General features: G+C 34.5%; 1 protein-coding gene across 21 annotated transcripts in view; it reads left to right on the forward strand.

Moving 5' to 3' along the window:
* The window catches only part of ERBIN (erbb2 interacting protein), a 220,639-nt gene that overhangs the window by 195,378 nt on the left and 10,362 nt on the right, over positions 1 to 14,899 (forward strand). For all 21 annotated transcript variants that reach the window (XM_072750030.1, XM_072750035.1, XM_072750031.1 and 18 more), the window contains 4 exons: positions 493 to 678; positions 5,650 to 5,764; positions 7,435 to 7,618; positions 9,568 to 11,113. In XM_072750030.1, coding sequence (XP_072606131.1) covers positions 493 to 678; positions 5,650 to 5,764; positions 7,435 to 7,618; positions 9,568 to 11,113 — 2,031 coding nt within the window. The remainder of the gene's footprint in view (positions 1 to 492; positions 679 to 5,649; positions 5,765 to 7,434; positions 7,619 to 9,567; positions 11,114 to 14,899) is intronic.

Below are 14,899 nucleotides of genomic sequence, written 5' to 3' on the forward strand. Positions count from 1 at the left end.
ACAGAATCAAGTTTTCTTGTGTCACTAGAGTTACTATACGTTCCACAGTCAACAGAAAACAACCTAACCATCCTGAGTTCAAGCATGCTGAGCTAAGTGACTCACTCATGAACAGCTTGGCCGCTTAGGTGTAGCCTCAGGTGAAGTGTAGCCTCAGCTAAATTATCAAGTTTAATGTGGTTCATGAACCTTTGGGGTCACCTGTTCTCCCAATAAGCATTTTATCTGTGACTGCTACAGATTTCCATGTTTAAAGGTCCCTTGATTTATCCAGAATAGGAATATGTGAAGCTACTTTTACGTGTCTATATGCTTTTAGTCATCTCTACACCCAGTGTGGGGCTTGAACTCATGATCCTGAGATGAAGAGTCACACACTCTTCCTACTGAACCAGCCAGGCATCCTACTTTTAAATTCTAATCTGAACTATGGTACAAAAATAGATACAAAGTGTTAAGGAATGTGAATTCTTTATCTCTTCTTTTACGCAGACTTCAGAAAGTACCACTCCAGTAAGAATCAAAGCTGATGAAAGAGAAAAGTATATGATAGGAAACTCTTTACAGAAGACCAGTGAATCTGAAGCTGAGATTAGTCCTGGAAGTCTACCAGTGACTACAAATATTAAGGCCTCTGAGAATTTGAAGCATATTGTTAATCATGATGACGTTTTTGAGGTAACTGCTTTGTGATTGTTCTCTGAAACAGCTGTAACAGTCTTAAAAATTTGTATCTCATTGTTGCTAACTAAAGATAAGAGGAAACATATCAAAAGCAGAAAATAGGCCAACTCATTTGAGAAATTTCATGGTATTTGCTATAGTATCACTCTGAACTGAAAACTTTATGCCTGTATTGCACTCAGGTGTTTACCATGGAAATTAGAGTATGATGGTTCTATTCTTATTATTCAAAATACGTCATTTCAATTGCTTAACAATGAAAAGGTTGCCATAGGTATATTTAAATTATTTCACTTAGTTAAGCATTTATCATTGATTGAAGTTTTTTTTTTTCTTGAATGTCTGAGAATTTTTTAAAATTTCATATGGTTAGCATACAGTGTTACGTTAGTTTCAGGTGTAGAATATAGTGATTCAACAATTTTATATATTACTCAGTACCCATCAAGAGCACTCGTAATCCCATTACTTATTTCACTGATCCCCCTACCCACCTCCACTCTGGTAACCATTGGTTTGTTCTCTATAGCTGAGAGTCTGATTCTCAATTTGTCTGTTTTTTCTTTGTTCGTTTGTTTTGCTTCTTGAATTCCACATATGAGTGAGATCATATGGTATTGGTCTTTGACTGACTTATTTCACTTAGCATTATACTCTCTGGAGCCATCCATGTTGTTTTAAATAGCAAGGTTTTAATCTTTTTGATGGCTGAGTAATATTCCAACTGTGTGTGTGTGTGTGTGTGTGTGTGTGTGTGTGTGTGTGTGTGTGTGTTCCTTTGGGTAAATACCCAGTAGTGGAATTACTGGATCATATGGTAATTCTGTTTTTAATTTTTTGGGGGAACTCTCACACTGTTTTCCACAGTGGCTGTACCAGTTTGCATTCCCACCAGCAGTGCAAGAGGGTTCCTTTTTTAAAAATATTTTGGATACTAACCCTTTATGAGATATGTTATTGCAAGTGTCTTGTCCCATTTGGTAAGTTGTCTTTTTTTTTTTTTTAAGATTTTATTTATTAGAGAGAGAGAGTGCACGTGAGAGCATGGGGAGTGGGGAGGGGAAAAGGGAGAAGCAGACTCCCTGCTAAGCAGGAATCCCCATGTGGGGCTTGATCCCAAGACCCTGGGATCATGGCCTGAGTTGAAGGCAGATACTTAACCGACTGAGCAACCCAAGTGCCACCCAGGTGCCCCTTGTAAGTTGTCTTTTTGCTTTTTTGATTGGTTCCTTTGCTGTGCAGAAGCTTTTTATTTTGATGTAGTCCCAGTGGTTTATTTTTGCTTTTGTTTCCCTTGCCTCTGGAGACATATCTAGAAAAATGTTCTGCGGCACCTGGCTGGCTCAGTTGGTAGAGCACACGACTCTTGATCTCATGGTTGTGAGTCTGAGTTGGGTATAGAGAGTACTTAAAAATAAAATCTTAAAAAAAGAAGAAAAAAGAAAGTGTCAAAAAAATTACTTCCTGTGCTCTCTTCTAGGATGTTTATGGTTTCGGGTCTCACATTTGAGTCCTTAATCCATTTTGAGTTTATTTTATGAATAGTATAAGAAAGTAGGCCAGTTTCATTGTTTTGCATGTTGCTGTCCAGTTTACCCAACACCATGTGTTGAAGAAACATTATTTTTCCCATTGGTTAGTCTCTCCTGCTTTGTCAGTGATTGACCATATGATCATGAATTTATTTCTGGGCTCTATTCTGTTCCATGGATCAGTGTTTCTAATTTTATGACGGTACTATTACTGTTTTGATCACTATGGCTTCATGTAGTCTATGTTGAAATATGTGATTTTGATACCTCCAGTTTTGCTCTTGTTTTGTTTTAAGTAGACTCCACACCTAATGTGGGGTTTGAACTCATGACCTCAGATCAAGAGTCGCATGCTCTACTATCAACTGAGCCAGCCAGATGCCTCCCATTCTTCTTTTTCAAGATTGTTTTGACTATTTGGGATCTTTTGGGGTTCTATACAAATTTTAGGATTATTTTTTCTAGTTCTGTGAAAACTGCTCTTGGAATTTTGAAACTGATTACATTATAGATTGCTTTGGACAATCTGGCCTTTTTAACAATATTCTTCCAATTCATGAGCATGGAATGTCTTTCCATTTGTTTGTGTCATTTTCAATTTCTTTTATCAGTGCTATACAGTTTTTAGAGTTAACCTCCTCAGTTAAGTTTATGCCTAGGGGTTTTATTATTTTTGATGCAATTGTAAATGGTATTGTTCTCTTAATTTCTTTTTAGTATATACAAATACAACAAATTTCGGTATAGTGATTTTGTATCTGTGACTTTCTGTATTCAGTTTTCAGTTCTATTAGTTTTTTGGTGGAGTCAGACTTTCTTTTAAAAGTTTCTTCTAGTGGATCAATAAAAACTGTAGCTTTTTAAAAATAGCTTTATTGAGGTATAGCTCACATACTACATAATTCACCTATTTATTTATTTTTTATTTATTTTTGAAGATTTTATTATTTATTTGAGAAAGAGAGTATGAGAGAACACAAGCAGTGGTAGGAGCAGAGAGAGAGTTAGAAGAAGCAGCAGATTCCTCCCTGAGCAGGGAGCCCAACACAGGGCTCCGACTCAGGGCTCCATCCCAGGAACCTGGGATCAGGACCCTAGAAATTAAAGCTAGATTATAAACTAAAGAATTATCTACATTAAACATAATCATTGAAGAAAATATAATCCAAGGGCAAAGAGTATGAAAGCAAAAGATAAGAGCTAACTGCAAGAAGATTAATTGATGTGAGCACAGGAGACAAACGGGGAGGGAATGTGGGAGGCCATAGCTCCCAGATGCCAGGTGTAGTATAGGAGGAAATCTGCTCAGCAGCTGAAAGCACTGCACGAATCAAAAATTAGGACAAACCATTTGTTCTTCCTTCTCCTGTTCTCTTATTCTTTGCATTCATTGTCTTTAGGTCCTGTTCATTCCAAAATTTCTGTCAAATTCTTTATTTCTTTATCAACCATCACTGCCATTGCCTAAGGACAGATTTTTTTTTCTTTCAGACTTCGGATAGCCAGATCCCTTTCTGCTGGTCTCTTTCTCTTCCCTTACATTTTTAATACCAGAGTTACCATTTATTTATTTATTAAAGATTTTATTTATTCATGAGAGCCACAGAGAGAGAGGCAGAGACACAGGCAGAGGGAGAAGTAGGCTCCATGCTGGGAGCCCGATATGGGACTCGATCCCAGGACCCAGGATCACACCCTGAGCCGAAGGCAGACGCTCAACCACTGAGCCCCCAAGGTGTCCCAAGAGTTACCATTTTAAAAGATAATCTGATGTTGTGAATTCCTGGCTTGGCAACTTCCAATAATGACCAACACATACTTGAGTCCATATTCAAAGCAAAACCTTTCCCTGTTTAATCCAGTCTGACTTTTCTGTGTCCTGCCAGTTATCTGAGCTCTGGCTACATGGAGTTGGCATGCTCTACATACCTTCTCTTATTTCCATTCTTTCATCTGTTCAGAATGTCACGCCTCTCTTACATTGCCCTTCACATCTCTTCCTTCCCTCTTCACTTTCTCTTCCTATTCTGCTAACTAGAAATATCTTTCCATTATAGTACAGCCCTGAAGAGGGTTTGGCAAACTGTGGCCTATGGCCCATATCTGGCCCATTGCCTGTCATTATATTGACTTGCAAGCTAAGAACTGCTTTTACATTATTAAATGTTGAATAAAAATCAAAAGAAAAAGAATATTTCTTGACAAGTGAAAAATTCAATTTTCGTGGCACACAGCCATATTCATTTGTTTATGTGTTGTGTATGGCTGCTTACGTGCCACAGTGGCAGAGATGGGTAGTTGAAATAGACCTTCAGGCCCTCAAAGTGTAACATATTTATGATCGGGCCTTTTTACTGAACTAGTTGGCTGACTCTGGTCCATATCTTTACGAGTACCTAAAAGTCTTAGTACTTTAAACAGAACAATGTTTAAGACTTGTCATTTTCATCATATTATTTTTTAATTTTTGTCATTAGGAATAATTTAACATGCAAAAGATCTATTTTTATATACAATATTTACAACATTAAAATACCTCAATAAAGAGTTGTTCACTACGCACTCCTTTTGTTCACTAGCCCCGTGACCTAATAGCTTTCAATGGCAGATCATCTGTGCCCGTTGCCAAATATTAGAGAAAAATTCGTGGAGAATAACAAAAAATTCTGTCTTCAAATTGGCCAAAAATTGCCATTAAGTCATTTTAATAGAATAACACGTCAGTCCTTCTGACTCCTTGGAACCTGATAATCTTGGAATAAATGTGAGAATTAGGAAAAGACTTTCAGTTGGAACACCTTGACTAAACTGAATTTTTTAAAGACAGTTTCTTATTGTTAAGTTTTTTAAAGACAGTTTCTTCTTATTGTTGTTTTTATTATTGTGTTTTTGTTTCTCTAGCACTTGGCATAATACCAGGCATATAATAATCATTAATATGCTTGAATCATTAATACACTTGACCTTGAATTAAGGCCTCCCATGGAAAATTATCCCATAGTCACTTTGACATATTGGTAATAATTGCCATAGTTTTATATCTGTATTTTGAAAAACTTAAATCATATATTAGTTTTAATCACTATTACCATTAAAGTTTTTTCATCCATGTTCTAAGTATTCTTTTCTCTTTATTTATTTATTTTTTTATTTTATTTTATTTTTTTTATGATAGTCATACAGAGAGAGAGAGAGAGAGAGAGAGAGAGGCAGAGACGCAGGCAGAGGGAGAAGCAGGCTCCATGCACCGGGAGCCTGATGTGGGATTCGATCCCGGGTCTCCAGGATTGCGCCCTGGGCCAAAGGCAGGCGCCAAACCGCTGCGCCACCCAGGGATCCCTTCTTTTCTCTTTAAAGCTCTTATGACTTACTATCTGTTCATTTGAAGAAACCAAAATTTATTTAAATACTTTCTTTTTTTTCTTTAAATTAGGAATCTGAAGAACTTTCTTCTGATGAAGAAATGAAAATGGCAGAGATGCGACCACCATTAATTGAAAGCTCCATTAACCAGCCAAAAGTGGTAGCTCTTAGTAATAACAAAAAAGGTTAGATTGTTGAAAGCACTAAGAATAGAAATGGGCTGAATGTGTAAATTCATAAATTTTTTTTGAAATAAATTTCTTTAAGTGTCATTATACTACTTAAAATACTTTTTTAGAAATAATTTTTAAAACATGCCTTTCTAAAAGATCTATTCCTTAGCTCTCTATTTAAAAAAAAAAAAATTTGCTAGGTATTTCTCTTCTCTCATGCAAGGTTATGTATAACAGCATGATCCCATTTCTCCTGCTTATTTGCTGGGTAATCCTTGAGCTCTTAATTTTATGCATATGAATTTACCTAACATTCATTGAGGCTAATGAAAGAGGTTGTGAGTATCAAATGTACTAGGTTATTCAGTGTACTCAGATTGGCACAGTACCTGATACAGAATAGATGCTTATTGTTTTATCTGTCCTGGAGTTCTTTTTAAACCATCCTCACACCGCAGCCATTTTATCTGGGTGGCTCTTGAATAATTTGGGTTTCATAAAATGAATGAATGAATGAATGAATGAATGAATGAATAAAATAATGAATGAATAATGGTGATATTTGAGTATTTACTAGTTGCTTACTGTGCTAAGTATTTTACATGTTGCTATCTGTCACAAGGAGGTGGAAGAAGAGGAATAATATATAGGAAAGAGCTTATCTGCTTCTTAACAGTATTTTAAAAATTAAGACTCCACCCAAATCCTTAAAGTTGAAGATACAAAGCCTTATGTGCTATTATTATCAACTGTAAAGACAATCCAGACTGCTTGAACTGTGCTCCTAAGATATTTAGAACAGATTAAAAAAATCTTTAATTCATATAATCTCCTGTGACTGTGTCTCTGTATACTGTTTCTATGTTTTGGGTAGAATGGCATTAAAAACAGCTTTTAGGGTTGTAAAGATATAGAGTTATTATCTTTTAAAATTTTTTGTTAGGTATGCTCTTTGCCCAACTTGCTGCTTAAATTCACAATCCTGAGATCAAGAGTCACATGCTCTCCCCACTGAACAACTGGGTGCCCCAAGTTATCTTTTTATCATTACTTTAAAAAAATTAATACTTTTTAAGATGTACCTGCCTATATAATGGAATATGAATATTGTCTGTTTCTGTGTATAAAAAACAAAATTCTTCTCATATATTGATAGTTGCTTTTTCATGTGCAATTCTTTGAAATGGTTTAAAAATAGCAAAAGAGTTGACCTTGTGAAACTGAAGTCGTGAATGAGGGGGCATCTGGTGGGCCCAATCATTAGAACATGTGAGTCTTGATCGCTAGGTTGTGAGTTCAAGTCCCACACAGGGTGTAAAGCCTACTGAAAAAAAAAATTGTGAATGAGTGAGTGGAAGAGCCATATACACTAAAACTAATTGATGGCCTTAGAGAAACATTGTATAATATCATCTTGTCAGTAGTTAAAACTAAAATTTTGGGTAACCTTAACATAGATTATATGTATTAAACTTAAAGATATCACATGTTTTAAATTACTTAATCTTTGTGTGTATTAGGACTGAATTTTCAGAAGTGTCATTGGTTATCTTCTAATCCATATTATTCTTTATATATTAAACCAGAACAATGTAAATGCCATTTGTCATCATTGCAAAGTATTAAAGAGAAATCCTTAGTGACTTTATCAACGGCTTACTTTTTTTTGTGTTTTGTTTCAGATGATACAAAGGATACAGATTCTTTATCAGATGAAGTCACACACAATAGCAATCAGAATAACAGCAACTGTTCTTCTCCATCTCGGATGTCTGATTCAGTTTCTCTTAACACTGATAGTAGTCAAGATACCTCACTCTGCTCTCCAGTGAAACAAACTCATATTGCTATCAATGCCAAAATCAGGTTTGTGAACATCTTAACAGAATAATTTATTTGTACAATAGAAATAATAAAGCAAGTAAATATATATGACTAAAAGGATTTCACAAATTACTATTATAGAAATAGTTCGGTAGTAGTAGATGATTTCTTCCTCATTACTACTATGTAGCTTTGCTACATTTCCATTTGTATTAGTTTTTTAAATAGAGAAGAAGAGGACCATGCAACTTTTCATTTTGAGATCATGGGTTCAAACCACACATTGATTGTAGCAATTACTAAAAAAATAAACTTAAAAATAAATAGAGAAGAAAGGATTTAAAACATAATTATCTTCATTAAAAAGTTGAACAGTTTTACTGCATTTTTAGGTATTACAACATAAACAGCTTGTTTGGAGTAATTCAAGTTGAAATAGGTACTTTTTAGATAACTCATTTTTGAGAGGTGCCATTAAAGGGCATTCAGTACTTTTAACTACTTCTGTAACTTTGAGTTAGACTTAAATTTGTAGACTTAAATTCAGACTCTGAAACTAGTCTTAATTTCTATAGGCTAAAGTTAGCTGAAGTTTAAAACAACTATTATTTGGACTTTCAAGGTATTTGGCTATCAAAATAAAATGTGTTGTTTTGCCTTCATGTTAATGTATCAGCTAGGTGCTTATTAGAATGATTTGGGTTACTACTGAATATTAATATTATTGACTATGTTTTAGAGTAAATTGATTCTTAAATTTCAGGCATAGTTAAGTCAAATTTTGTTTGAATTGATCTGTATTGTAAAAGGAAGGTGAATTTTATGTCTCAAAATGAATTTAGCTATCACATACTTATGATTATTTATATCTGTTCTCTGAATTTGAGGCTAAGACCTAGTATGGTAAAAAGAATTTATAATCTCTTAGATGGTAAGATAATGATTAATTTCTTGAGTATTTTGTTGAGTTTTGTATTTTATAAATCATGTTTTTTGTGTAATGAAATAAAGGCTAAGAAAGGGATATATCCACACCTTTGTCTTATTTCTAGTAATAAGTATAGTCTGTTACCTAATGGGAAGATCGAAGCTAAGGAATATTTGTTAAACATGAATATTTATATGGCAAAACACAAATATGTTTTCGTATTTGTGTGAAATATAAGTAGGTTTATTTATTTCCACCAAGTAGAAATAAAATGTTTTTTGTAACTTTGGAATAGTACATTTATAAACATCTGCCAGATGCAATGAAGTAACTTAGAAGAGTGATTAGATTTAGTTTTGCTTTTTATCTTCAGATTTTTTCAGGGCTACATTGTTTATTTTGTAAATCACTGTACAATACTTGATATTTTTTTGGTTAGTTCTGTCTCTTTTTTTTTTTTGCATAGCTGACTTTCTTGACATTTTTTGTAGACCTTTGAGTACTTGTTTAATTCTTATTAGCTTTTTACAATTCCTTTGTTTATATATTTGAAACTAATACTAACTACTTAGTTAATATGACTAACTTTGGTTATTAATGTTAGGTTTTCGAATTATTTGTAAAAATGGTCTGTGCTCTTGCTCAGCTGTTCAAGTTACTGGCTTTTCATGTATCTGCCCATCTTTCAAACGTTTCATGTTTTTCTAGCACATTCCTAGAAAGGTGCATAAGTCTGTTTTTCTTCACTGTTTAGCTCTATTATACTATATTCTGACAAAGTGGTGATCCTGTTGAAAATTAACCTTGAAAAAAAAAAGAAAAAAATTAACCTTGATTATCTGTGAATTTAATTAATGTTTTACTTGTATCCATTTAATGTAAATACATTATTTGATTATTACAATAATATTGTAATATTACTACTTGTTAATAAATGACTTTAATCTTTGATTACTATCAGCTCTTTAACTTTGTGTACCGACACATTAACTAGTTATTAATATTTCTTACTACTAAGAAACTGAGCTTTATGATGTTTGTGATAAAATTATCTTTGTTTTAGGCAAGAAGATGAAAATTTTAACAGCCTCTTACAAAATGGAGATATTTTAAATCACTCAACAGAAGAAAAATTCCAGGTTCTTGATAAAAAAGATTTTAATTTACCAGAATATGATTTGAATATTGAAGAGCGATTAGTTCTTATTGAGAAAGATGTTGACTCAACAGCCACATCTGATGAATCTCACAAATTAGACCATATCAATATGAATCTTAATAAACTTGTAACTAATGATACATTTCAACCAGAGATAGTGGAAAGATCAAAGACACAGGATATAGTGCTTGGAACAGACTTTTTAAGCATTAATACTAAAGGAGAAGCTGAGCCCTTGGAAAATGGAAATAAGTATCCTAATCTGGAATGTGTAAATAAGGTAAATGGACATTCCGAGGAAACTCCACAGTCTCCTAAGAGGACTGAACCACATGACACTGATTCTTCTGTTGATATGGGTATTTCCAAAAGTACTGAAGATCTCTCTCCTCAGAGAAGTGGGCCAATTGGATCTGTTGTGAAATCTCATAGTATAACTAATATGGAGACTGGAGGGTTAAAAATCTATGACATTCTTAGTGATAATGGACCACAGCAGCCAAGTGCACCAATTAAAGTAACACCTACTGTTGATGGAAAAAATATTGTCAGGAGCAAGTCTGCTACACTTTTGTATGATCAACCATTGCAAGTATTTACTGGCTCTTCTTCATCTTCTGATTTAATATCAGGTACAAAGGCAATTTTCAAATTTGATACAAATCATAATCCTGAAGAGCCAAGTATGATAAGAGGCCCCACAGTCAGTGGCCCACAATCTGCGCCTCAAATATATGGTCCTCCACAATATAATATCCAATACAGTAGTAGTGCTGCAGTCAAGGACACTTTGTGGCACACCAAACAAAATCCCCAAATAGATCATGTTGGTTTTCCTCCACAGCGTCTTCCTAGATCAGAGAGCACAGAAAGTCACAGTTATGCTAAACATTCTGCCAATATGAATTTCTCTAACCATAACAATGTTCGAGCTAATACTGGATATCATTTACATCAGAGACTTGGCCCAGGAAGACATGGGGAAATGTGGGCCATTTCACCAAGTGACCGACTCATTCCTGGAGCAACTCGAACTACCATTCAGCGACAAAGTAGTGTGTCTTCTACAGCTTCTGTAAATCTTGGTGAGTCAGGTCCCACAAGGCGGGGCCAAATTCCTGAAGGAGATTATTTGTCGTACAGAGAGTTACATTCAGTGGGAAGAACTCCAATGATGTCAGGATCACAGAGACCTCTTTCTGCACGAACATATAGCATGGATGGTCCAAATGCATCAAGACCTCAGAGTGCACGACCCTCCATTAGTGAAATACCAGAGAGAACTATGTCAGTTAGTGATTTTAATTATTCACGGACTAGTCCTTCAAAAAGACCAAATGCAAGGGTTGGTTCTGAGCATTCTTTATTAGATCCTCCAGGAAAAAGTAAAGTTCCTCATGATTGGCGAGAACAAGTACTACGACACATCGAGGCCAAAAAGTTAGAAAAGGTAATTAAATATGAGCTTTTTATTTTCCTCTCTATAAATTTATTTCTCTTAAAAATATTTGGTACTCTTTGTTTCTTAAGGTGAAACAAGATACTCTGAATTACTGAATATATACTTATATTTGAGGAGTTTTTCCTTGGTACTTAAAGCAGAGTTCAAGTTTAGACTTAGACTCAAAGTCTGAGATGGTAGGATATGGTTCTTTTCTGTCTCTTACTCCCCAGAGTTTTCTAATGAGCTGAAATTCATTTCATATGTTTATATATGTGTCTTTTTTAGATTGTGCTGTACATACTTTAAATAATATACACACACACACACGTGTACCTCTGTTTAGCATTTTTCAACCTCCTGCTCTCCTCTATTAATAATTGTTGGTTATGTAAGTATGTGTATAGAAATAGCAGTTTACTGTGTAATTAGCAGGATAACAAGAAACATACTATAAATATAACTATTTTATCTAAGATTTTTTTTCCCAGTCAATGTTATAAGACTAACACTGTGACTGACACAGATGACTTCTGGCATGGCATTTACTCTTTTGACTTTTCTGAACTATGTTTCTGACCTATCTGAACTCAAGTGTCTGTGGCTCTAATGAAGTTTGAAAATCATGGGTAAAATAACTTAAGCTCATGTTCAGTTTATAACTTAATTTATAAAACTCAGCTTTTGAAAAGGAGTTAAAAAAATTTTTTTGGAGTTAAAAATTTTTTAAAAATTATCACGTACACAGTTCTGTGGCTCAAGCGGATAAAGCACATTCTTTAAGATTTAACTTCATGTCTCTTGGTGGAGTTTACCCAAGAATTTTCTTTGTTTGTTAAATATATGTTTTTAAAAGCAGCTAAATGTATACAACTTCAATTCTTTAAAAAATTCCTTAGGTCCAGTTTTTCAAAAATAAATGCCTGCAATATGATTAGTACCTATATGAATTCACAGTGAACCTCTACCTAAAATTGTGAGCTCTTGTCAATGCTATCCTCTCACCTTTAAATAGCTGAGCATCCAGTGGCCTTAGGCAACTTCATTGTCACCCATTTCATATCAGCTGTAGCTATAGCTATTGTTGAGGATCTTTCAACAAGTGTGCTTGTTCTGAGGAATTTGGAAATTTCTTAAGCAGTGGAGTACCATAGCTATTTTTATAAATAAACTTCTGGAATTGGTATGGCATAAGACGAAGGAAGGGCTATAGTTTTGTTTGTTTGTTTTGTTTTGTTTTGTTTTGTTTTAAGGAGGAAGAGGCTATGGTTAAGTTGATTGAGTTACGAGGGTCTTTAGTGGTCCAGAAAATAAGTGAGAAAATAAATTGATGAAATTGAGTCAAAGGCAAGAATTCAAGAGATAGTTTCAAAAACAGACTCTAGAAAGTCTGCTTTTGATTAGAATATTTCCCTAATAAGTTTCTGAGGAAAAGCACTACGTAATAGCTGGAGTGGTGCCTTGAATTAACTGGTTGTTGAGAATGCTGGCATAGAGAATGAAGAGCAGATTTTGATGAAGACATGAGTTTGGTTATATTTATATTCTGTGTAGTTGACATCTCAGGTGGCTGTTCTACTACTTTCCTGTCTGACGGAGATATGCCTAGACTTTAGTAAATAGAAAACACGTAGCTGCTACCCCACTCTTCATTATACCTCTCTGCTTTTTAAATTTAGAAATATGCCATTCAGTTACTTGAAGAGTACCAGATGGTAGTTTCCCAGTTGTGCCCACGGGTAATATAGAAGTGAGGATTAGGCCAGTGAGACTAAAAAAAGCCTTGTGAGGACACAGAGCAACATGATTCAGACTACAAACCTGAAAGCATTGGTTAAAAATGGTGGAGGGTGATGGAAAATCTGTTTACACCTCTGCAATTCCTCTTCCTCCCCCAAATACAATTCTAATGGCCTGGTAGACATTTGAAAAATATCCCCAGGTGATTTCACAATGCCTGTCCTACCTCTAGAGGTAAGTCCTCAAATCAAAAGTTGCTACTTTGCCCAGCTTAGTTGTTAATAAAAAAGTAGATAAATTATTGCAGCTTATGTGGTTTTTAAACCTTGTAGTAGTAACCTTTCCTTCCCTTTCCTACAACAAACTGTATCTGGAACCCAAACACATAAATAGATCTCACCTCATGCTGCTCCACACTTATTTAATTAAACTAATAATTCTGGTAAGAAGCCCTCAGCCAGATTATGATGAACATAACATGAAAATTTCCACATTCAGTTGCTGTTATACAACTATTAGCGTGTAATGAAGAGCAGTGCCTGAGACCCGTTCCTTAATTGAGTTCTGCACAAATGTGTTGTTATGACAGGGTGCAGTTTCATGCAGAGGTCTATGCACAGGCCTGAATTAAAAACCAGACCTGTTCTGAGCCTCAGCCTTCTTAACAGAGACATATTTACAAAAACTTAATATATGTTCAAAGACCACAGAAAAAGCTTTGTTCTAGATTACACATTATCATTAAAATAAAGGTCCATTTTGGACCACTCAAGAACATGTTAAAACTATATTTAGCACATGGGTATGTGGGGTGTGTGTGTGTGTGTGTGAGACTGTTTAATTTCTTTATTTTTACATTATAATCAAATGTTTATGGAACCTCTGAGTTGCCTCTGCCAAATCCTTATTATTCATGAAACGGTCTGGGAAACTTATAGGCATAGCCTGTTAAGTTTAGCTTTTTCTTTAGTCTTACTTTGGAATTCACAAAATAACTAAAAATTTACATTGTAATTTTATAGATCCGTTTCATTCTGGAATGGCACATTAATGTTTGTTGGTATTAGAGATCAGTTTCATAATCTGGAGAAGGTGTGTGTGTGTGTGTGTGTGTGTGTGTGTGTATTCATTCCCTAAAAGAAATACAGAAATTTCTATATTTCTTGATAATAAGCCATACTCAAAATATGGTTGCTCTCAATTTGACCTTAAGACCCTCAATATTCAGGGACATGACTAAAAGGATCCACGTGAAAGAACAGCCTTTAACAACTGTGGGAGTTAATGAGCAGGAACAATGAAAATCAGGCATTGTGTTTATTGAGGTACATTTTTCAGGCAGCTCTGCATTAGGGATTCATCAGTGTAAAGATTCTATCAGTGGTTCTTCAAGTTGAATCAGCAAATGCCACTACTAACTCCTAAAATAAATCCTAAGTATCTGTTTATTTGAATGGGAAATAGTTTTCTAACTTTTTTTTTTCCTGGTAATTGGAGAGCAGTGGAGCCTTTTAAGTGTCCTATCCTAAAACTTTGAGTATATGTTCAACTTTTTTCTAATGTAAGACATGCTTCTAAATGTAGAAGGTATTTTTTTTAAGAAATTACAATACCCAAGAGCCAGGTGTGTCTTGCAGGTAGATTTATTCTGTGGTATATATGTATGTTTAAACTCTCCGTTTATTTAATAATAACATAGAATTGATTTCTATAAAATAAAGAACTCTAGAAGTCCATTTTGACTTAGAAATAACTGGTTGTTGGTAAAACTTATCTTTATAGAGAAATTAGCTTGTATTCCATATATAACTACATATGTACACATACATCTAGGTGTATGGCATCAGTTCCTCTCTTCTGACAAACTTCTAATAAGATGTGTTAGGAGTAAAGGAAATGGTAGCATTATAAAAGCCACTGTATGTTTTTTACTTCTTTAGTGTTTAAACATGAATGGTTGGATTTAAATGTACTTTATGTGTATATGTGTATGTTGTCATGTAAATATATGGTAAATAGTGCCATTTTCTTGTAGTGGCACTGAAAATCCGATGC

The sequence above is a fragment of the Vulpes vulpes genome, chromosome 2 (assembly GCF_048418805.1).
Source record: "Vulpes vulpes isolate BD-2025 chromosome 2, VulVul3, whole genome shotgun sequence".
Taxonomy (NCBI): Eukaryota; Metazoa; Chordata; class Mammalia; order Carnivora; family Canidae; genus Vulpes; species Vulpes vulpes.